The sequence below is a fragment of the Tribolium castaneum genome, chromosome 8 (assembly GCF_031307605.1).
Source record: "Tribolium castaneum strain GA2 chromosome 8, icTriCast1.1, whole genome shotgun sequence".
In the NCBI taxonomy this organism is placed as follows: domain Eukaryota; kingdom Metazoa; phylum Arthropoda; class Insecta; order Coleoptera; family Tenebrionidae; genus Tribolium; species Tribolium castaneum.
The window spans coordinates 10,170,653-10,196,663 of record NC_087401.1 but is presented as its reverse complement, the minus strand read 5'-3'; the positions used below and the strand labels follow the sequence as shown (position 1 = coordinate 10,196,663).

Sequence of the window (26,011 nt, the reverse complement as noted above, 5' to 3'; positions counted from 1 at the left end):
GCCAATAAGTCTGCTGTCATCGTTTTCTAAAATTTTTTAAACTGTTATATCTTCCAGAATTACTAAGTTTTCAGCCACTGAATTCATCCCAACACGGGTACATTAAAAGGAAATCTGTTGACTCAGTTATATTTAGCTTCACTAATGCTCTGTTAGATAAATTAGAAGAAAAAAAGGTGGTTCTTGGAATGTTCTTAGATTTCTCCAAAGCCTTCGATTGCCTAGATCATAACATCCTAATAAGTAAATTAAAGAAATACGGCATAAGAGGAATTATGTTAAAGTTGATCACATCTTATCTTAATAATAGGTATCAGCAGGTCACAATAACAAAAAACAGTACTATAGTGGCGGTCAGCTCGATTTGCGTATGCGTCATCAATTTCATTTTTTCATTACCAACACAAAGCTGTAAAAAAATTATCAAAAACAATGCAAATTTAAACAACTAAGGGGTATCTAAGGGTGGTATCCTTGAACATTAATTTACATGTGCACTTCGACAACACCGTCAAGTGTCACGAATTTGTCAAACTGACATTGACAGTAAATTATAGACGTCGTCGCATGGTTGTCGAAAGTGTTATCGGCGTTAATCGCAAGTATTTTCTGTTCGTTTATTGTGTTTTGTGATTTGCGTTTCGTTAGGTTTTTGATTCTGCGTTTATTAGTTCTTGTTTTGTGAATCTGTATTTTTTGTAACAACTCATAATTTAAACACTTCGTAACCTCAAAAAATATTTGATAGTTTGTCACCGCTATGAGCCTGCTATGTAAACGTAGTGACAGAAATGTCAGATGACGCACACGCAAACGGAGCTGAGCGCTACCATATACAGGGTGCTCAAAAACTGGCGCACCAACTCAGTGGTACGCTGTTAAGAAGCATGTGTAGATCACGGAAAAAATCTTGAAAAAATTCCTAAAGTCATATTTTAAAAAATATGGAGCTACAAACTTATTTTGTAAACTTCTTCAGTTTTCATTATTTTTTAATGGTTTTATGTTTCACACTAAGTAATCGTTCCCTAACACAACAATGAATAATTATTTTTAAATTTCCTATCAGACTTTAGCAGATTTTTTAATTAAAAAAAATAAAATTCATCAAAAAAATCACAATTTGTAGATGTGTCAACACTGGGAATTATTTCCTAGGAAACGGTTTTATTTTTATTGTTGATCAAGTTCTATTGCGATCACGACTGTTAGACAACGTTGCCACATATCATTTAATTAAAATGCGTTATTTATCAATAACTTTAATACAAAGAATTTTTTAAATATTTTTACCTTTATATGTAAGCAATTCTCTACCACACTCCAATGAGTTGGTGCGCCGGTTTTTGAGCACCCGGTATATACATCATATAAACTTCTAATTGAACAAGGTGTACCTCAAGGTAGTATACTAGGGCCTTTATTTTTCGTAATTTATATAAACGACCTATTAAACATTTTAACAGCTTCAGACAACAATAGTGCAGTTAACTTTGCTGATGACACAAACATATTAATTTGGGGTGAAAATATGACAGATACAATGAAAGAAGCAAAGATATGCATGAATAAGGTAATAAACTGGACTAAAGAAAATAAATTATTGTTAAATTTTGAAAAAACCTACGGCATTCATTTTGCAATATGTAATCACAAGAATGCAGAGAAACCGAATAAAATTGTAATATCATCTAAAGAAATTGGATTAATAGAGAAAACTAATTTTCTGGGAATATGCATTGACCATAAGTTAAGCTGGACTAATCATATAGATAATTTATTAAAAAAATTAAACTCAGTACATTTTACAATACGTGTTTTAAAAAAATACATTAACATTGAACAACTAAGAATAGTATACTTCGCAAATTTTCAGTCATTACTAAGCTACGGTATAATATTTTGGGGGCAAAGTGGAAAGATATCAAAAGTATTTGTTGCTCAAAAACAAGTCATGAGAACTATGTTTAACTTAAAATATAATAAAACTTGTAGGAACATCTTTAAAAGCAATAACTTTTTGACAGTAACTGGTTTATACGTATATAGATTACTTTTATTTTTCTTTAAACAGAGTCTACTATTTAATGTCACTAACGACCATAAGTACAACACTCGCAAAGTAGACTTAGAGTATCCAAAACACAAACTTACGCTGACGGAAAAAATTGTTATTATGCAGGAATAAAACTATACACTGTGTATCTACGCACACCTTGTAACTTAAATTTATTTAAAAAGAAAATATTTGACTACATTTTGGATCTCGAACCATATATTTTAAATAAATTATATAATAAACAGGTTTTTTGACTTATGTCTTAAAATTATTTTTATGTTATTGTTATTTCTGTGTATAATACTGACGTTTTTCGTATCAATTTTGTTACTACATCTGTATAAATTGATAGAAATTTATTATTATTATTATTATTATTAATAAAAGAAAAAGCATACCTTAAAAAAACAAATTTACTTGGTATGGGAGGTATGGGCAAAAACGTATATCTAAACCTGATCCATCAAACCTTTATTTCGAAACACAACGCGTTTCGACCATAATGTGGTCAAGGCATACAATGTATATTCTCACCTGAGGATGACCACTTTGTGGTCGAAACACGTTGTCTTTCCAAATAAAAGTTTTGGTGTGTTAGGTTTAAGCTGTATTTTTGCTCATTCCTCCCATACCTTGGAAATCCAACAAAAAGCAGTCCAAATGACCTAATGCGTTGGTAAACCGTCAAAAACGAAGTACGACGACCATTGTTCAGAAATTTTTCTTGTACTTGAATTATTCCCATAATCCGAAGATGACCATTTTGGACTTCAGTTGTTTTTTTTAAGCCCACTTCCTCTTCTGCTTTGTCCTGAACCTTCTTAATCAATGACTGATAACATCGCATAATGGTACTTGGTTTACAATTCTCTAAATAAAAAAAAACTATTCGTTTCCCAAAAATTGTGCTTCTTTAAAGTTTGTTTAATTTTTGGTAATTTCTTTTTTGCCCTATTCTAGGTATATTTCTGATTTCACAGCACTTAAAACTAAACGAATTAAAAAAAATTCACTTTAAAAATTGTCAGAAAAGCAAAAAATTGAATTGCTGGTAAAAGAGTTTAAGTGTTAAAAACTCCTTTACCACTTGATTAAAAACGTTCAAATTTTAATCATTTAATACCTGCTAATAGTCTAACATTTGTGCCAAGTTTTATCAAAAAATTCCTATTCCTTCTTGGTGTTGCAATTTCTATAACACTGAGTATATTTTTTGTTTACTCATATTTTCACGCTTGAAAAATGCCCGATTCTACCACAAATCGTACTTCGAAATAAATATAAATAGCTTCATTTCACCGGAACCCGGAAAATTCCGGGTAGTTTGAGAGCTGTCCACATAATAGGAAACCTTAAGCTTATTTTCGCATTTTTCTGTGCGGAAAATCCGGCCGGTTTAATTCCTGTGTGAAAAGTTTTCGAATCAAAATTCAGAATTGCGAACTCGTTTAAATTTTTATCCGGATATTAACCGGATCTAAATTTCGATAGGAGCGACCAACCGGAAACGGAAAGCTCTGCTGTAATATAAACGCTTTAGTGGTGTTTTGTGCTGGGAATAAAACCGAAATAAAGTGCTAAAACGGCATTTTTGTCCGGCTTTATAGACGGCAATTAATTTAGTGTGAGACCAAATTAAGGTCAGATATTTGAATCTGAGACCTGTCAAATTAATTAACTGCTGGAAATTGCCTCCTTTCGGGAGAAAAATTAGGAACATCGCTGACACAAAGCGCCCGATTAAAACCAGATTAACTCAGTCGAGTGAGTTTTTTTAATTAAAAATCGGTGTGATAATCAAAGCGTTCGTCTTGGCTGCACCTAGAACAACACTCACGAGTCCGCAGATAAATCTGGATTGCAAATTACGAATAAATAGCAGCTGTGCAAACTCGATTCAAAGTTGGACGTTTCATATTTACCGAATCATTTTTTTATGTTCAAGAATAAAAAGATTTTTTTACTGTCAACAGATTTGAGAAGATTAGTTTAAGAGCCATTCTCTATTAATACTCTTTATCTCCGAGTTATTCAAAGTTTAATGGAAGTTTGAGAGCCGCTCGTAAAATATTGATATGCTTCTACTTGACGCGAACATTCGAGGGGTGCTAAGAAATTGGATTTGCGATGTTTTTGGGGTTCAAGACCAAAATACATTTATTATTACGCTTAAAACGGAAATAAATCGTTAGCCACGGCTTCGCCTCAGGGAGCTAAGACTTATTACTACCACAAATGACAATAAATTGCTACCTATGCCAAATAACTGCTTCCATATTCAAATTTTTTCTTAAAAAAACAGAAAAGTAGTTTGACGAGTCTACGGAGGACTATAATTTAGGAGACGGAACGAGATACTAAATCGCAGGATTTTCTGAACCTAAAAAATAGTACGGCAGAGGGCGCTTTCAGCGTTATATCGTCCCGTCTCGGCGCCAAATCGTCTTAAATTAATTTAAGTTCAATCAATTCTCTAATTATTGAACAAAAATGCAGAAATATTGAACTTTGTAGTCTTAACAGACTGAGAAAAACTGACGATTACAATTTTCATAATTTGATATAAAAATTAAAAAATTGCGCTTCGTCTCATATTTTTCAAAATGCGCGAATACGGTTAATGTTATAAGAAAAATGGTGACCAGAAAAAACCCACACGAAAAATGAGCACAGAGAAAAAGTTCAAGAAAAAAACACGCAGAGAAAAAAGCTCATACAGAAAAATGCCCACAAAGGAAAAATCTCTCGTGGAATAAAGCCCACACGGAAAAAAGCTTACACACAAAATATCCACATGTCAAAAAACCCACAGAAAAAGAATAAGCTATTACGTTTCCCCTCTAGCTCCTATTTTTTATTAAATTGTTTTTTTCTCCGATGCTACTTTCATAACTCTCATAAATTCATTACAAGGCATCGTTTTCAAATTCACGATAGGCATAAGCCACTGGTGCGGGGTGTTGTAAAAGCACAGTTGTCTTGTTTAAGAATTACTCAGAAAATACACAATACATAAATATTTTGCATTAGGTGACACAAAAAAGAAAATCTTACTTTTACCCTAAACGTTAGTTGCCGTTGTGCACTTTTGATAATATTGATAATTTTTGATAATTTGCGATGATTACCTTCTCAACCTTCCAAGTCCTGCAGAAGCATAAAGAACAGGGATAATCTTGTCTTGTTGGCAACACTTTTTTGTTAACTACAATCCTCTTCACGATTTTAAGATTCAATAGTTTTGATTATCTAAATTTTGTTAAAGTGATCATTGTTGTTAGAACAGTATTTGTTTTCTCTAAAACTTACGATTTTTTGAAAATAAAAAAACAAAAACGTATTAAATGAGTCGATTGACGCAGTTTTAAACGTTTTATCCTTTACCGCTCTCAAAGTGTTCTTATCCCAAATTTTTAATGTCTATATTTTTTGAGGGAAATAACAAGCTAATTTTTATCATTCCGGTTCAGCGGTTCTTAAAATTTGGAACCAAAAAACATTTTTTGCGAAATCTTAACATTTTCGATATACTTAAATTTAAAGACTGAGGGCCGGTTTATAGAAAGCTTTGTTAAAATTTAATTCGTTGTTAAAAGTTAACAACGCGAATGGACCTCACATTTGTTCAATCTGGTCACGTGATCAGTTAATCACGCACTTAATTGCGAATTAAATTAATGACGTTTCTATAAACCGGTCTTGAGAGCCGGTTTACAGAATATTTTAAATGCAATCAAATTTTAATTCGAGATTAACTTAACATTTGTCAATGCATTGTAAATCGCAACTTAATTAGAATTAGTTTAATTCTAAATTAAATCTTAATTTCGTTTTCTGTAAACCAACTCATAAATCTGGTTTACAAAACATTTTCATTGCAATTAAATTTTAATCGCGATTAACTTGACATTTTTCAATGCATTTTAAATGGCAACTTAATTCGAATTAGTTTATTTTTCAATGGAATCTTAGTTTCGCTTTCTGTAAACCGGCCTTTAGGGGCCATTTAAAATGCATTGACAAATGTCAAGTTAATCGCGATTATAATCTAATTGCAATTAAAATGTTCTGTAAGTCGACTCTAAGGGCGGTTTATAAAAAGCTTCATTAAATTTTAATTCGTTGTTAAAAGTTAATAACGCAAATGGACCAACGAAATTGGGCCAAATTGGTCACGTGATCAGTTAATCACGCATTTAATTGCAGATTAATTTAATGACGCTTCTATAAACCAGCTCTTAAAGTCTCTGTCCGACATTTGTTAATTGATGGTACTTTGTACAGTCTTCGTTAGATAATTTCTTTCTACTATTATACAACTCATGTATAAATTGTAATCTGTAATTGAAGTAATGCTCTGCTGACTACATTAAATCAATAATAATAATAATAATAATAATAATAATAATAATAAATTAATAATAATATTCAAGAATTTTACTTTACGATGCGTTTTTCTATTTTCCATTCCCTATCCAACTTCAAATTGTTGCTAAATGATTCCCTAACATACCGTATAATTTGTTGATATTCATAATTTGCGAGAAAATTATTGCAAAAGGAATGACAAGTGCGAGAGATCATTCAGTCTAGGTTTTAGCTATACATCGAAGAAAAACTGTAATCAATTTTCCAAAATTTTAAATTTGTAACTAAAACAAAAAAATACAACAAATAAAACTGAGTTGACTTTGTCTAAAAAATTCCATGGTTACGCTTTTGATTATCTTTTTACTTTTTCGGGTACTTAATGAAATTAATAACATTGTTTGACCCAAAATAACTAAAAAAAGTAGGACTTTTCTTGTTTACTTGATTGTAATATTTTATCATTAGGAAACAAATGTTTGGCACATTGCTAAAAGGAACAAGACAATTTCCATTTTTAAAATCATAATTTTCGTGAAGTGAAGTATATGAAAAAAGTACGTGTTTACCGTGTAAGAAAAGTGAGCTTTATACTTCGTGAAAACTTGATTCACTCGCTAGGTTGTTTTCACTCACTAGAAAACCATCATTTTTCTTTACTTGTTAAACAATCTACTGTTTTATGGAATACGATTGTAACAAAAACTGATTCTAAAATATTAAAATATTTTTATTGTTATCCGAATAATATAAATTTTAAATCTATCCACAATTACAGAGATTGTCTTTTTCCAGTGAGTTAATTTTTCCGTGAGATTTATTCTTGTGGGCTTTTTTCATGTGTGTTTTTTCTGGTTGGGATTTTTTCATTGTGGGTTTTTTCTAGATAGGCTTTTGTCTTTGTGGGTTTTATTCTGTGTGGGATTTTTTCTAAGTGCGTTTATTTCTATGTGGGCTTATTTCTGCATTATGTCTTACTACTGATAACTTAATACTCTATCTGCCTGTATTTTTTTGTTTGCTATGTGTTAACCGTTATACAAATACAATCATTTTTCAAATTCACTGCTCTGAAAACTGAGACAGTAATGGAACAACTGCGCTCCCTGGCGACATTAACGGAACTACCGAGGACGGGAACGTTTTATTTGTACGTCATTTTGTATCCTAACCTTTACATATCCGTAGTCGTTGCACAAAAAAAATTAATTCACAACAGACAATTTTAAAACAAACGATACCTCAATGTTGTTTTGTGCAAAAAAATAGGTAAAAAATTGTGATTTTTCCGAAGGAATTTTTCTAAGATCAGAAAAATACTCACAATCTTCTTGGTCTCCACCACCACGTCCTCCGGATTCGAAGGAAAGGCATTCCCGCCTTCGGCCACATATTGTCCTCCGGGTCCCAAATGTACCATTTTTCACTGAATTTTTTTGAATCGCACCTGGAGAAGAATAATGAAGCCGCGCCCGGAATAATCCGGTGAAAAATCGCCGCGATTTCGCTCCGTTTAATATGGAAAAGGTGCAGTAGGCCAAGGACGGGTGTTCGTGATGGAAGGTTAGGTGGAGGCGTCGCGAGGTGTAACGGTACAATAAAAATAATTTTCCAAAAAAAAATTAACCGTTGTAAAACAATAATAATAACGATATTCCTCCCAAGTAATACTACAACCCACTCGATGTTAATGCAAATACAGATAATATCTCGATCTCCGAGTTATGCTAATTCGGAATTCGCCACGAATTGGGCGAATTTGCATAATTTGCACATTTTTATCGAGGGATATCATGTACCGGTTGGTTTTATTCCCAACTCGTAAAATCGGTCTTTCAAAAGTGAATTGTAAACAGGATAATAAAAATTGTCTATTGAGTATCAAAATTTAGGTTTATTCTTTCGCGAATTTTTCCCTATTTTTTAGATAAATGCAGCCACTTCCACGCGATCCTTCAACCCGCTGTTTTTGCACTTGAAATTCCCAAACAAAACGTAAAAATCTGCCCCTAATCCCAACTCCCAATTAACTTTTTCCCGCAACGCTTGCACCTGATCCCCAATCAATACGCTCAAGACAAGTCTCCTCGTGATTAACTTGTTGGTGGGAATGTGAAGGTCAAAGGTTTTATTTCGTGTGTTGGTAATAGTTATTTGTTGAGGGATTATTACATTGGGGATTTTTCGTACAATCCAGTAAATACGAATTTATACGACTTTATCAAGTTTTAACGAAGCCCTTGTTACGAAGTTTTAAACTGGGAGCGAAATAATCAAGACTTATTAATTTTTTTCTCCACGAAAGTTCAGGAACGTTTAATTAATTAGTGTTTGGCGAATTTTCGCGACTGTTTTAATAAAAATTGCTCCGATGAATTTTATTTCCGCAACGCTGCGCCAGATTTTAAAAAATGCTAAAACGCAATCGTAGAGAATTAAATTTGCTGCGAAATCTCTGCGGCGGATTAAAAATTTTCAGTAAAAATAACATTTTCTCATTTATTTATCGCATTTTCCGAGATATTCAAAGTATTACAAACTTTGTCATTTTTTTCGTTTAAGCTTTTAAAAGCAAGAAAACAGCGCTTTCATCGTCGCCGAGGCTCGTAAATAATAAAAAATTACGACGGAGCTTGTAGACAAAGAATTTATTGTCAATCAATAGTGTCCTCGGCCCGGCTTGTAATTTTTGCAATTTTCAGCGAAATAAATCCAATTAAAGTGGCTTATTGGAAATTTTTAAAATTTTTGCCCCAAAAATTATTCTCTAACAAATGGAATGAAAAGCTTCAAGCAGTATGGTCTAAAATTTCAGTACAATAAATTTGAGACAGTTTTTGTTTGTCAGCGGTTTAATTAACTAAACAAAAAATTTTTTAATTTTTTTTATTTTTACTGGAGGATGTAAAACCAGTAGAACACTAAAATAAAAAACAGTTTCATAGAAATAAAACACAAATAATTTTATTTTTGTTGCTTGTAGATTTTATTGATTTATTTTCCTATTTCAATAATAATATCCCTAACTTTTTTCGATCAATTTAGTTCACGTTAATTCGTAAACAGAAACATGTAAAAAACATTTCTAGTTACACACACAATTATCTTGGCTCACAATCAAGAAAAAAATTCAAAATTTTTGATTGGCTTGGTTACGATATTTTATTTGAAATTTGAGTAGTGACAAAAAATTAATTAAGTCAAAATGTTACAGTTATTATTATTTTTTGAGTCCTTAAAAGCATTCTTCATTAAAAGGTAGTTCAACAGCTTCAGCTAAAATTTCAGTACAATAGCATTTGACCACATTTTATTATTTTTTAAAATCGTCCTATTTGATCTCAGACGTAGTCAGATATTACAATTTTTTACAAATTGTGAGCAAAAAAATATTTATGGTGTCACAAAAAATCGAAATGTTTGCTTGGACTAGTTGGGTTTTGTCCAATTTAAATCCTCACACATTTTAATAAATTTCCTATTCCCTTGGCATGGGATTTAAATAAATTTCATGTGCGAGCAGCAAGCAAAACATGTCGCAAATGCATTTACATTATGCTTCAAAGGCCGATTTTGCGAGATTTCCAACTACAAAGACAGCAATACGAATCTAAGTAGTCTCAAGAGAAAGGCAACAAAATTCGCATTTGTAAGTCTAAAACGTCCCACGCATACGAACGTGGGCGTAAAAAAGTATCACCCTTTATGCCAAAATATCAAACGTGACGTATATTAATATCTTCAATATAATTTTTCAACGGATTAATAGCAAATTTTCGCCCGGCGCCTCCACCATTTTTCAACTCAAACAAATTAAAAATAAAATCGAATTATGATGTGATTTTCCACACCCGGAAGCAACACGTTACCAGGATTTAACACCGCACGATCTAGTCACCACTGCAACTGCACAAGGATAACAAACAAAATCGTAGCGCGCCAAGGATTCTCCACAGGATCGGACTTTTTCGGTTGGGTGCGAAAGCACCCGAACCGACCCTCCCCTAATTAATCGCGTGTACAACTTCCCTGATCGGTTTATTGTTAGAACTTTGCGAATAATTGAAATTACTCGAGTTATATTTAGACGGGAATCCCCGGAGACGTTGTGGCGCAAAAAAATAGTTCAGGTGTTCGTGCAATTTTAAACCAAGTTTGTGTCAATTTTTAACACGCCAGTTAATTATTAAGTGACATTTTCGGGTCGCAATAGCCGAAATCAAATATTTCACTGTGTGGTCCTCAAGAGAGTTGAGGAAAATCTATGAAAGGAAATGCAGGAAAAGGGATTTCCGGGACAATACATCTTAAATTTCGCACAAAGACGTTCCAAAAAATAAATAAAATCCTCGGTCAAACTCATTATTATTACAGTCGAATCCACGCACATGTATTGTTTGGTGAAACAATAAATTTTTTTCGTTAATTTTCATTTATATTTGGAAACGGCGAGAGGAAAATTTAATCAAAGTTTAGTGTTTGCAAAGCGGTTTTGTCGAGGACTAATTATACTTTGAAGTGGCAAACGGTAAAAAAAATATTCGTTGAGGAAATACCAAATTAAACAAAATGTTCAGGAGGCATAAGTGCGAAACTTGATTACGAAACTAATTACGGAATCGGTTTAATTGATTGTTACACTTTAATTAAGTTTAAAGCTGGAGAAAAGCTTTATGGGACGCATTTCTCGTGTCTAGACGTGGATTAAAACCTATTTGAAATTAATCTAAACTAGTCTAAAAATAGAAAAATAATCATTTTTACAAGTTGAAAGTCGGTGACGGATCTAATAAAAGATTTTCTCCAACGAATTGTTGGTGGCAACTACGGATAACTAAAGGTTAGGATACAAAACGTCATACAAATAAAACTGTCCCATCCACGATAGTTCCGTTAATGGCGCCAGAGGGCGCAGTTGTTCCACTACCGTCTAAGTTTTCAGAACAGAAAAATACAGGCAAATAGAAAGACATAGACATAATGCAAAAATTTTATGGTTAACCCTACTTAAAAAAATTTCAAACGCTTATCAATTTGGCCTCGGTCCCACATATTTCAAAACGCTGCGAATACGGTTACAGATGCAAGAAAAATGTTAGGAAAAAAGTTGTAGAGAATTAAATTTTCTACAAAAAAGCTCGCGAGACCATATTCCTATCTTCAACCATTTAGGCCTCAAAGACGCTCAAGCGACGGATTTGCTTCATTTTGCCGGTGGTCAAGTATTAGAAAGTTAATTTATACTTAAACCGTTAAAGATAAAAATACTGTGTCGCGGACTTTTTTGTAGAGAATTTAGTTCTCTATAACTTTGTAACTTACACAATTTTTGTATCTTCAACCGTATTCGCAGCGTTCGCAAAAATATAAAGTGGAACGCAAATTAAAAATTTTTTGCGCACCGTCGCATATTTATCAAAACGCTGGGAATACGGTTGCAGATACAAAAAAAGTGTAAGGAACAGAGTTGTAGAGAATTAAATTTTCTATAAAAAAGTCCGTAACACCATATTTTTATCTTCTATAGTTTAGGTATAAATTAACTTTCCGTTACATGACTACCGGTAAAAAGAAACGAATCCGTCGCTTTTGAATCTTTGAACTTCTTTGGGACCTAAACCATTGATAATAAAGATATGGTCTCGCAGACTTTTTTAAAGGAAATTCAATTCTCTACAAATTTCGTCCTAACATTTTTCTTGTATCTTTAACCGTATTCGCAGCGTATTGAAAAATACGGGACAAAGCGCAAAATTTAAATTTTAAATAATTTTTTTCTCATGTTTTTTGTGAAAATTTTAGTTGTTAGTTCTTCTCAGTCTGTTAAGAATGCAAAGCTTAATGTTTTTTCATTTTTTTCCAAGTAATTAATGAATTTGTTGAATTTAAACTAATTTAAAACGATTTGGCGCCGAAACGGTATAACGGTCGAAGCGCCCTCATTTTTAATCTGACGTACTATTACTTTGAGTTCAGAAAATCCTGCGTCTCCTAACATATAGTCTTCCGTACCTCAGACAAAAGCACTAATGTCTGTTTTTTTTCGAAATTTCATAATTTATGACTCAAGTAAATATGTAGTAAAAATTAATTAGTTCTTTGGCTTAAATTCTTGACCTTTTCCAATAGCAATAAAAGTTAAAATTTATTCTTCTCGAAAATTTTGGCTCCAATATATAATATATAATAAATATATACAGGGTCGCTAAAAAGTATGAGAAACAGTTAAAAGTGTTTAAATTCTATCATCGGAGAGATTTTTCAAATTTTTATCGTCATTTATTTTGAAAACACAAGGCTAACTTGAATGATCAAATTAATTCATTTTTAAAAAAGATTTTTTTTTGAATTGAATGATATAACATAATACCCACCTTTACTTTTATTAAAAAGTAAAGAAATTAAAAATTTTCTGGAATAGTAAAACTAAATTATATTAGTCATTAGTACATTAGTATATTAGCCAAAAATTGAACTTGGGTGCAATAATTAGTTAAATAATGGTACAGTTAAGTAAAACTGAGCGAAACAAATTCTCATGTTGGTTTATCATGGAGACAGAAAGCCAAATAGTAGTAGAAATCATTTTGAACGTCTTTTGTAGCATAAAAATCAAGTATTTTGTGTTAATTAAAACGTGTTCTTTTCTAGTTAAAAGCGTTATTTTAACGATTATTTTTAACTTTTACTTATTTTTGGCCAACGTTTAAAAATTTTCAAATTTTTCAATTTTTCAAAATTTTCGAATTTTTTTTAAGTTTCGATTAAATTAAGGTATGCATGTGTTATACCATAGAACTCAGAAAAAAATGCTCTTCTCAAAAATATTAAATTTTACCCTTGTTGCTATTAAAAAAAATCAAGTTAGCCTTGTATCCGAAGAACAAATGCAGATATAAATTTAATAAACATCTGAAACGATAGAATTTATGTACTCTTAAGCACACGCCAAATTTCAATCAGTTTTGATGAATAGTTATTAAAATATTTAACTGTATCCATACTTTTCTGAAATTTCGTCAAAAAATTACCATAGATCAAAACGAATTTAACCCAATTTTTGCGCGAGAAATGGCAAATTTGAGCCAAAAGCTCGGTTATTTTCCCAAAACTGGTTGGAATAAATTAATCCGCCCCAATTTTCGTCACAAAATCCCGTCATCTTTTATTCATTTGGGCAGATTTGTGGGGTATTGCGACGCAGCAAACTAACCTGAATCTTCTTGTTAGAGGAAGATTTATCGAAAAAGCGCTCTCAAATCCCGTCCACTCTTTGCCATTCCCCTTGACTAAAGTTTAAAAGCATTCCATATAACCACTATTATTCGGACTAATTGCAGCGAGTCTCTCGTAATCAATTTGCATTTGTCGAAATGAATATTCCGTGTATTCACTAATGCCTCCAACAAATCTCCCGTGGGTTCAATAATTGACCACATATCGACCACAAAGTTGTGTAATGACAAGCGAAGCGAGTTTTATCGGAAAACGGGCGTTAATTAAAAATACATTTGTAACTTTTCTGTTACAGTGATGTTTGCTTCAAGTTTTCGTTGGAAAAGTTCAGAGGAAAATCATTGCGGAAGTTTCGAAAGTTATTTTGGAAAATTGCACCGAAGCATGTTTGTTCTAAATCAAATAAATGAAACGAGACGAAGGTGCTTCAATGAAGTGGAAAGGAAAATATATGAAGTCAAGGGTGGAGACTGCGTAAAAACTTTCGCTTTTTCCAAAGTGATATGAAAATTGAGTCAAAGGTTCAAGAAAATAAATAAAACTCTTGCTTATTTTATTTCACAAAATCTCGAACCTCTAAGATCAACACAATATGTGCTTGGTTTCGCGTAACTTATTGTTTGAGCAGCGATGCAAAATCCGGTGGGAATTTCCTAGTTTCTAATTTAAAATCAACAAATCCCTTGTGTGGGTTAATTTACTTGATTAGTTTCTAAAAATAAGACTTCTGTTTATCAATTTTATCTACACCACCCTTTGTATATACAGGGTGACCCAGCAGTGTGTAATCGGTCTATAACTTTTTTGCTATTTGAAATATTACCATTCTGTTTTTATTACCCGATAGATCGACTTAAAGTCCACAAACTAAAAATATTTTTATTATGCACAAGGTGTTGTATACAGGGTGGTGCACCAAAGTTATATTTTTTAATGGAACATCCTATATATTTTTGCATAATTAGATTGTACGCAAAAAAATATTGTAACTTTATATAAACTATTATGGGTCTATCTCTTTTCGTTTCGGAATTATTCAACTTCTCGTTATAAAAAGACCAATTTTTGAAAAATCACTGCAAAGTCGCTTATGAATATTTTTCGATAAATTTGCAACAGAAAAATTCAGAATATCTTGTATTTTTAGCAAATAGACGACTTTTAATTAAAGCACGCAGATAATATACAGGTGTGCCAAAACACAAAAAGTTGAATAACTCATTTTTTTCAAATGGAACAGCCTGTATTTTATTAAATGTATCGATAGCATTTTTGATAAACTTTCTAACGGTATAGGGTTTGCATAGCAAATTTAAAATATTTTTTGAGATTCTTCAAAAAAAAATATTTTATTACAAGAAAATTTGTTAGCTTAGAATCTGATAGTCAAATGGTAATTAATCTTTTAATATGTACTAATGTGACTAATTACACAAGTAATCTAATTATTACCTGATACATAAATTAATTTCTCTTATCAAGAATTAATAATAAAATAAATAAAAAAAATATTTTTTATTTTTTTGAACACTTTAAGAAATATTGTAAATTTGCTATACAAACCGCACATCATTAGAAATCTTATCAAAAATGTTACCGATACGTGTAAAGAAATACATGGTGTCCCATTTGAAAAAAATGAGTTATTCAACTGTTTGCGTTTTGAACACCCTGTACATTATTTCCGTGTTTCAAGTAAAAGTCGACTATTTCCGAAAACTACAAGGTATTCTAAATTTTTCTCTTGCAAATTTACCGGAAAATATTCATAGGCAACTTCGTAGTAATTTTTCAAAAATGGGTCTTTTTTATAACGAAGAAAAGTTGAATAATTCCGAAACGAAAAGAGATAGCCCCATAATAGTTTAAATAAAGTTACATTATTTTTTTGCGTAGAATCCAATTATGCAAAAATATATAGGGTGTTCCATTTAAAAAAATGTATCTTTGGTTCACCACCCTGTATACAACACCCTGTGTACAATAAAAAAATTTTTAGTTTATGGACTTTAAGTCGATCTATAAAATAATAAAAACAGAATCGCAATATTTTAAATAATAAAAAAGTTATAGACGGATTACACACCCCTGGGTCACCCTGTATTATTTAAACCGGCTTGCTCTACTTTCATGCCTCGTCATATAAACCGCCGCTTAAAACTAACAAAAAGATTAAACGTTTCAGTGGGGTATTCAAGCCACGTTTCTCGACTCCAATGATTTTTTTACTTTTTTCGGGGTATTTGTATATGAAGAGATCTCGAGGGAGAATTGTTGCAAGAATTGTGATGGAAGAGGATGCTTTTAAATAAGAGAGAGGGTCAAAGCACTTGGTGGTGAAATTTTCCGTGGTGTGCGCACGAATAGGGCGGATGTGGTGTGACGTCAGAAGGGTTGAATGGCTCGATTGGGGCGGTGGGGTAGGTTAGGGTGGGCTAGGTTGATGGATCTGCAGTTAATTCTATTTTTTAATCGTAAAATATCAAAGTGCTTGTCTATTGTACAACTATGTTAATTAATTATTAGCAAACATATTGATCGTGTAATTTGGCTACTAAACCTTCCGCTTCAACTAATTGTTAATGAATTTCTTGTTTCTTCTGAATATTTGTTAATTAAATCGTCTGCTAATTTTCTAATTTACTAAAATAAAAATAATGGTTATATTGCAAACTTCTCTGGATGTGTTAATTTTCTTATCTATTTTAATTCTATTTTTTTACACAATTCTAAAATGTAATCTAACTGCTTATTCTTTTCTATGTGTACAAATGCAACTTTGCTAATTTTTTCTGATCTAAATTTATCTTCTGATCTATTATTTGTGTATCAGATTTTCTACAGATTATCTTCTGAATTAGTCTTCTGTCCTATTTACTTCTAATTGTGTGAATTGTGTTTTTGCTCTTAGTTTTTCTACAACCATAAAATAGAATATAATCCACGTTAAATGCCGAGCCTTAGTAAAGTAAAATACACTGTTCAAATAGTATATTCTCCAAAACATCCAACCTGACCTTTCATGAATATCTCTCGAGAGTTTTATTTAAAATTTACTTTTGTGAATTACATGTCTTTTCATTTTTATCAATTTATTTAGAATATCTAGGGCCGGTTTATACAAAGTTATTAAATTTTAATTCGTTGCTAGAACTATTAGAACAACGCAAATTGGGCAATTTGATCACGTGATCAGTTAATCACGCATTTAATTGTGGATTAATTTAATTACGTTTCTATAAACCGGCTCCAAATATTTTGAATTAATGAACAAAATTAAAGATTAATAATTAAATTCTTTGACGATTATCTGAGTTATTTTTCAACTTCTGCGAAATAATCACGTTTCTGCATTAAAAACATGTTGATAAAACGCAAAAAAATTAAAAACATTATTTTTTTAAGTTTTGACTGAATTAGTGATTTTTCAGCTCGGTATATTAGATAAAAAACTCAAAAACGTGTTAAAGATCTAGCAACAAGCAGAAATACGTCTTTTTTTGATCAAGATTTGACATTTTTTAGCTTATTCTTGATAAAATTTTGCTCAAAAGCAAACGAAATCGAGTAAAACAAGAAATAAGGTAACATCACTTTAATTTTATTTTTGTGATTTTGTGACGTTTTTGACAAGATCTTACAAAATAAATGAGTTTTAGGTTCAAAAACTGACTGAAGTAAGATAAAATTAGCGAAATTTTTTGAGAGAGAAATTAATAGCGAGTTAAATATAATCTTCAGGTTAAAGTAAAAAAAACACTTTGAAAAACTTTGAAATAACTTGACTCTTTTACCAATTCAGACCTAAAGTAGTAATTGAAAGAGCCGTCTCATTAGTTAACTAGAAGTTAACATTAAGTTTAGGTGAACTCAAAGTTATTTGATTCTAAAGTTAACTCACTATTTAAATAACGGGCCATAATGGTGTGTTAGCATACCAGTTAGTTAGCTTACATCGCATTTTAACAAATTATTTTTTTAATATTAAATTGAAAAAAATATAAAGTAGTTGTTGGTTATTAAATCTGTCATTGAAACTACATATGGTGGATTTAGAGGTAAAAATCATTAACTAACATTTTCATGTTTTTGAAATATGAACAAAATAACATAATTAATTGGTTTAAAAAATCCAAAATAATTCAAGAAGTTATTTCTACATAAATATTATAATATTATTATTTCATCACAATGTTTTTGTAGGCTTACTATCAAAACGAAAACAAATTAAAACATAGAAAACCGCATTCGACTCATTTTTTTTTACATAAAATGCACTTAATGATTTTTACCTCTATACCCACGATATAAAGTATTAACTTTTTGAAGCACATTTATAATAATTTATATGAACTAACTTGGAGAGAAAATGCGGTGTTCCTATTTTTATTCAATTGAAATGGATATTAACCACTCAAAAAAAGCAAAAAAAAGTTTATCTTGACCCAATTTTGTTGATTTTTCGATTTGGTTTCAATAAAATATTTCCGTTTTTTACTGAAAAACGCGCTGAACATCCAAAAAAAGCAAACACGATGTATTTTCACCTTTCTTGTAGCGAAAAATGCAGAATTTACATAATTGTCGAGCTAACACTATGAAATTTGGGATTTTTTATAACAAAGTCTAAGACATAATCACATAATTTCGAGGTAATTCCTTTTCTGACTGTAAACCGTACCTTAAATCTTTAAAAAAAATTGTAATTTACTGTTTCTCGCATAAAATTAAGAATATAACTCCAAAGATTTGCGTGAAAAATACGTTTTTCGACCAAACTTTATAGTTTTTCGGCTTTTTTTATTTTGCTCAAAAACGAGCTAAATCGAGTAAAACAAACCAAGTCTATTGATTTCATGTACTGATCAATCTTATGTTCATACGTAAAATTGTTTCTCCAATAATTAAAATGAAATCTTCATTTTGATATTAAATGTTCATTTGGGTTTTATTTTTACTGTTCTTCTTTCTATTCTTCTGTATCTACACAAATATGTAAATAATCCTTCTCTTTAATGAGCTTATCAGTAGAGTTAAAAGTAATAAAGTATATCTTCTACCTAAAAAACCTTCTAGTCTATTTTATTTACCTTCTGATAAAAATCTACAATTTGAATTAATCTATCTGCTGTTCTATCCTACCTGAAATAATTACTCTATCTGCTACAAACAAATTGCTCTTTCGTATATATTTTATCTTTTACTAAAAATACTACAATCAGTATAAATTGCATTTTAAAATGTGCTTGCTAATCTACTGCAATTCTATTTAATCGTTATTATCTTTCTGTTGATCCTTTACTTGAGCTTTCATTATTTTTTACATTTTTGTCCAAACTTCTTCCACTCTATTTGCCGTTCTTGTGCAGTAAATCAACATATATTTTTTCTGCTACTTTGCTAATCAAATCAGTCTGTCTTCTAAGTCCTCTAACTTTCTGATTTACTTTTGGAACTTAAACTACAAACATATTTCTCAAATTTTCTCACTTTTGATGTCTATTCGTTGTTATATCTGCTAATTTACTTGCTCTTTTATCTCTTTCGACAATTCCATCCGTCCCTTTTCTTTTATAACATAAGTAATATAATCGAGCACGTTTATTACCCATTTTTAGATTAATATCCTGACTGGCGCTCACAAAGCAATCCTTTGTCATTAGAAATTTCCAGAAACTTCGCGTAATTACTTTTACATCCTTACTTCAAACTACAAGTTTTAGTGTAGTTTAGTTATTAAAACGGACGGTTAACCAACACAGCTCTTAAGCCCTGTTTATTGTGCATCTGGTGTGACTCTCAAGATATATTACCTACACCATTAAAATCTTCACGAAATAAACGTTTACACAAGTCAAAAAAAAAACTTAACAATCAAGTGACACCTGCCTTGTGATATAACACTCCATTAGACTTTATCAACTCCCTCAGGTGTTCCCATATCTTATTTCTCCCCAAATCTTAATTAATAATTTGAACAATCCCCCACTCCCACACGTAGGACCTGCCCGAATTCTTCGTGCACCAATCAATAAGAGCATGACAGGGTACACGGTCAAGGTCAGACACTCCCCTTCGCGTATCTAGCGCCATCTGGCAGTCGGGGGTTGATTTATGGGCGTTAACTTCGATTTTCCTCCATGAGTTATGGAATCGAGGGCACAGATGGCGCTTTGAGGGTGATAGACGTTCAAATGTTTGCAAACTTGATTTATTTTCAGCGAGTTCGTTCAAGTGTGGAACTGATAAAGTCGCCGACTTTTTATGTTTCCCCGATTGATTATTTTAGAAAAATGAATTTGAAGATTGCGCTCAATCCTCAAGAGGGCTTCAAAAAATATAAATCATCAAGTTTAATGCGCTCCATTTATTCGCTAGATCCCAACAAGCGGAATGAATTAAATAATCTTGCGAAAGAATCCAGCGAAATCTCATTACTTGATCAAAATGATTCCATGGAATAAGCATTTTGTGTTGCGTTTCGTTTTCCTAATTTCATCAAGAATGATGTTATTACAGCAAGAGCTACTTTCGGATTATTAAAAGGCAAAGTGTTTTATTCCAACTGAAATCGCTGTAAACACAGTCATAAACCCGTATTTTAATGAGCTTCAAGTAATTAGGATGGAAATTAAGCCAACCGTAAAAATAATAAAATATCAAGCCCAAAATTTTCGGGAAAAAATTCCCGATTTTAATTACAATTTTACAATTTTTGTAATCAGGATGGTCATCACACGGTCGGTAAATCCGCCCTTTGATTCTGTTTACTCATATGTTGAACACGGTTGTTATCTTATCAGATAATCACTCACGCAACCCTTGTTTACACTAATTCGGTGATAATTTATTTCGGGCTCTGAAAGGGAATTCTTTTTCTATTGGTGGTCTGGAAGAGCACGAGTCACGTTCCATCTAAACACCTCTCTTTGGGAATATTATGATTGATGGCGACGTGTTGAAAGCATTGTCAAACGACTTAATGGCTCAATAAATATTAATGTTGTGGTAAAGAGGAGATATTTTCTCCGAGACCGATTTAGAGAAACACAAAGGTAATTACCAATCGAGATAAATTTAGTCGGAAAATGATTGATCGGGGGTTTAAAAATTGATCAAGGGAACTGTTATTACCGCAAATAACTCACAATTATTATCCTTCAAGTATTTATAAACCCGAGAAAAAATGTTCCCCTCATGAACTCTATTTCCGTTCGAAACTCTGACGATAAGGTGAAGACGTTATTGGAATTCCTTTGGCGGCCTTCAACGATGATTGTGAGATAGGAAAGAAAGCGAACTAGAACTAGTTCATTACCCGAATTTTAATGGAGTTTTTCGAGTTTAAGAAGCAGAAAAAATGCCAAGTTTTGATTGGTTGTGGGAGTGTTTTAGTATTCTCTTTCCGAGGCTTTTACAATGTTAATGATACGACAAGGAGTCGGCACAGACGGAATGGAGAAATAACATGTGTGGGAATAAAGATGGCTCGATTTAAATTCAAGAGACAGGGTTAAAAGAGCACGTTTTAAAAATTCTGTTTACCAGGGTGACGCCTGTCTTTTAATATAAAAAACAGGCCTCTAGCAAAGGCGGATTAAGTCCCAAAATTTGCCAAGTGCGTGTTAAAAACAACCACGGAAAAAGTAAAGGAAGTATGATTATTAACTGTCTGTAAACAAATTTTTATGTTGTTCGTTCTTTTACACTACAAGACAGTGAAATGCGAAAAAAAAATATTTCAAACATTTCTACATACAGGGGGTCGCAAAAAAGTATGGATACAGTTAAATATTATAAAAACTATTTATCAAAATTTATTGAAATTTGGTTTATGCCTAATAGTATACAGCGTGCTCAAAAACTGGCGCACCAACTCAATGGTGTGTGGTAGAGAACTGGTTACATATAAAGGTAAAAATAGTAAAAAAATTCTTTGTATTAAAGTTATTGATAAATAACGGATTTTAGATAAATGATATGTGGCAACGTTGTCTAACAGTCATGATCGCAATAGAATTTGAGCAACAATAAAAATAAATTATTTTTGAAACGGTTTCCTAGGAAATAATTCCCACTGTTGGTACATCTACACATTGTGATTTTTTTGATGAATTTTAATTTTTTTAAATTAAAAAAAAACTGCTAAAATCTAATACTAAATTTAAAAATAATTATTCATCGTTTTGTTACGAAACGATTGCCTGGTATGAAACATGAAAACAAAAAATAATGAAAACTAAAGAAGTTAACACAATAAGTTTGTGGCTCCAGATTTTTTAAAATATAACTTTAGGAATTTTTTCAACATTTTTCCCGTAATCTGCACTTGCTTTTCAATAACGTACCACTGAGTTGGTGCGCCAGGTTTTGAGCACCCGGTATAAATTCTATCGTTTAAGATGATTATTAAATTTATATCTGCATTTGTTCTTCGGATACAAGGCTAACTCCTTTATTTTTTTAAATAGCAACAATGGTCATATGTTATATTTTTGAGAAGAGCATTTTTTCTGAGTTCTATGGTGTAACACATGAATATCTTAATTTAATCAAAACTTACAAAAAAATTCGAAAATTTTGAAATATGTAAAATTTAGTTAGCCTTGGAAATGTTGTCTTTATCTATCGTTAGTCCTTTGCTGTTTAAACATTAACCAAAAAATAAGTAAAAGTTAAAAACAATTGTTCAACTGAAAAAGAACACGTTATAACTAAGAAATTTTAGACACGGAATACTTGATTTTTATACTTCAAAAGATGTCTCCCTGATAAACCAACATGAGAGTTTTTTTCACTCAGTTTTACTTAAATGTACTATTATTAAACTAATTATTGCATCCAAGTTTAATTTTTGGCTAATATACAAGTGACAGGTATCGCTAATAACAATATTTTCAAAGCTAACTTAGTTTTACTATTCCAGAAAATTTTGGAATTTTTATTTTTTTACCTTTCAATAAAAGTAAAGGTGGGTAATATGTTACATCAATGAATTCAAAAAAAATGCTCTTTTAAAAATAATTAAATTTGACCCTTCATGCCATTTAAAAAAATCAACTTAGCCTTGTATTTTGAAAATAAATGAAGATAAAAATTTGGAAAAGCTCTCAGACGATAGAATTTAAACACTTTTAACTGTTTCCCAAATTTCAACGTTTTTTGTTAAACTGTTCTGAAAATATTTAACTGTATGCCCTGTATAAAAAAAACAGTTGTTTGTAACGTGAGAATTCTGACATTAAATAAAAGTATATTATGATACAAGTTTTATAAGAAGCATTTTGTCGTACGCACGGGTTTAGGGCACGACAGGTGCAGCGAGGAGTGCCATAATAAAGTGCAACAAGATGACTTATAATATAAACGAAATATTATATAGTATTGTTTCTACTTTGCACCTTTGTTTAAAAAAAAATTATTTTCGAAGTTAAACGATAAACGACGATGTTCTCTACCATAACGTGCTTTTTTGGAACGATTTTGTTTTTTATGTAAAAAATTGAAAAAATAAAATTGACACCTGTATGTATGTTTTTTTTTAAAATGTTTCTAATGTTTATTTTTAAGGGGAAAAATTCACAAAAAAGCGATAATAAATAATAAAAATATAAGATTATTTCCCCTAAAAATAAGTAAGTTTTTATAAAAATAGTGAATTATCCCCAAAATTTGAGGCGAGGTGAATTTTTGCATAATTATCATTTTTTTTTAAATAAACGACAAGATCGGTTTAAAACTAACAAATTAATTTAGGTTTGAAAAACTTTAATTTCTCATGTTATGTATCCTCTCGTTTCCATAATTCAACCTATACAGGGTGATTCAAAAGTGACGGACAAACTCTCGTATGGTTATAAAAAACGTTTAGATAAACACGAAAATTAAGTCAGATTTTTTTCAAGCAACTTAATGTTTATTTTTTTTTTAATTTGGTTTCCTTAACAACGGTATCGATTTTTGTTCTTTTGTTTCCTATAATGTCGAATTTAATTTACTGTCAAATTTGCAAGATTCTTTCTTGTTTTCTACTTCATAAGACGTTAGTTATTAATTTTCCACAACAGGTATTTGTTTAAAGTTGTAAAGGCTGAATACAAAAAAATATGATCTAAAGCACCAAAAACTTAACGTCAAAATTTAACTTTGAAGAGCTATCTCGTAAAAAAAAAGTCAAACATTTTTTTTTCATAGGAACTTTTAATACAGTGTAATGTCCTTTATCAGCACCCGAAAGATTGTCTGGTACTTTTTAATCACCCTGTATGCAAAAAGGGTTATGGCTCAATAATTCTTTAATATTAACAAAAAATTAGAACCTATAACTTGAAAACTAATAAATGTAATACAGATCTTTTCAGAATAAAATTCTCTACGTGTTGACAGGCCCAATTTAGAGAAAGTGAAATTAAAATTTAAGTTAGAATTAAAGTAATTCGAATCATAATTCGAATTATGTTACCATTTGTTTGCCATTGACAAACGCCAGTTAATCACAAATAGAATCACGAATTAAAATTTAATTGCAACTAAAATGTTTTATATGAAATAAAAATCATAACATTTCATATGGTTTATAGTGTTATTTAAAATTAATTTGTTTGTGTTAAAACTATATTTCGTACAATTTACATGTAATACATATGTATCCACTATACACATTTTTGTCTGTTGGAAATAAATTTTTTATTATTATTATTTAAGAAAATTGAGTTATGGGTTTGTGCAAATTTAATCTTAAAAATTCGAAAACACAAAAAAGATCTAAGCTTTTTCTGTCAAATGCTAAAAAACGAATTCGGGATCTTGAAAAATTGCAGGGTTACTGATTTTGGAAATAAAAAGTGCAAATACAAAAGTTAAAAAAAAAACTAAATACTTCAGAAACGGCTAAACTAAGGTATACGGAAAGTTGATGAAAACTTCCTTTTAATAACTCGAGTAATCGAGAAACGCAGTAAAAAAACATCGTTTCCATAACGGGACCTAACTTATAATTATGGCTAACTAACTTTCAGATAAATATTATTATTAGAACATCCAATACTTCTATATAAAACTATATCTACTAAAAAACGAATTTTTTTAGAGAAATGTTAGAAGTGTTCGCAAATTATTCTAAAACTTTTAAATACTACGATACTTATAAGCACAATCTCACTTCTTTTCCGACACTACCCAACATACTGTTTGATGCTGTATTACCGTTTATTTCTTATGTTTCCTTTAAAACACGTCTGTAAAATACGTCGGCAATAACAACGTATTTTATGACGCTATAAAATTCGCTGATGCTGCATATAAATCACATAATCAAATCAAATAATTTGTCCATAATTTTTACAAGATTTTTTATTTCAAAAGTAAAAAATACACTGATTCCTGAATTAGAAACTGTGCCTAGTGTCCAGTACTTGAACCCCTAGTGTCCAGTACTTGAACCCATATATCACGACAGTATTCGTATTTTTTGTGACGCTTCTCAAATAATTTATTAAAATTTATTAAAAAAAAATGCATTGAAAAGATTTCTTTTTTAATAAAAAAAGCACTTATTTTTTGACATAAGGTAAAATTTTTAATATCTAGTGTATCTAAATAAGAAAAAGTGGGTAATTGACTATTACTTTTCAAACTGTATGAAATACAACAAAGCATCAGCAAGAAATTTGAGCCAAAAAAAAAGTTTTTTAGACAACTTTTGTTTAAAAGATGCATTAAAAAGTAAAAAATAAAGTTTCCCTATCAGAGGAAAAAAATTTTGCTTAAATTAAGATTTTAAAATTTATAAAAGTTTAGGGAACAGTGCTCAATTTAAGGAAGTAATTCTGTAATTCCTTATTGTTATGACTTATGACCGTCCCCAAAGCTGTTATAAATTTTAAATCCTAAATTGTAAGCAAAAATATTCTCCTCTGATAGAAAAAAATATTTTTACATTTTAGTGCGCCTTTAAAATAGAAGATTTTTTCTAAAAAAAACATTTTTAATTTTTTTTTATTTATTGCTTTTTAGTCTTTACTTATTGTAAACGTCTTTTTCTCTAAGATATAGTTTCGTCGTATTATTGTAACACCATTATTTTGCTGATTTGTGCAAACTTGTTTAGTGGTAATAGATAGGAAACAGCTGTTAGCATTGAAAGCACATCCTAACCTCTGTTCTGTGTCGATACTCTATCGTCCAAGATAAATTAATTTAAAAAAATTAGCGACATTTGTTTGTACCGAAACGTAATAAAAATGATTAGGTATTAATATATTTCCCAATGACCAACATACCGTTAATGTTGGTATAAGTTACGGTATGTACACATCGAAATTTCTAAACATAACCCAAAACTTCCAA

The 26,011-nt window shown here is 30.9% G+C and overlaps 1 protein-coding gene across 6 annotated transcripts in view; it reads right to left on the bottom strand.

Annotated features, from left to right (window-relative positions):
• The window catches only part of Syt7 (Synaptotagmin 7), a 278,766-nt gene that overhangs the window by 194,842 nt on the left and 57,913 nt on the right, over positions 1-26,011 (bottom strand). For 2 of the 6 annotated variants that reach the window (XM_064358264.1, XM_064358265.1), the window contains exons 1-2: positions 10,297-10,383; positions 7,752-7,874 (exon numbers count right to left, since the gene is read on the bottom strand). The exons of 2 other annotated variants lie outside the window; for them this stretch is intronic. In XM_064358264.1, coding sequence (XP_064214334.1) covers positions 7,752-7,847 — 96 coding nt within the window. In that variant the 5' untranslated portion in view covers positions 7,848-7,874; positions 10,297-10,383. Of the gene's footprint in view, positions 1-7,751; positions 7,875-10,296; positions 10,384-26,011 lie in introns of those variants that run through there. 2 more of the 6 variants (XM_064358266.1, XM_064358267.1) reach the window with 1 other exon arrangement.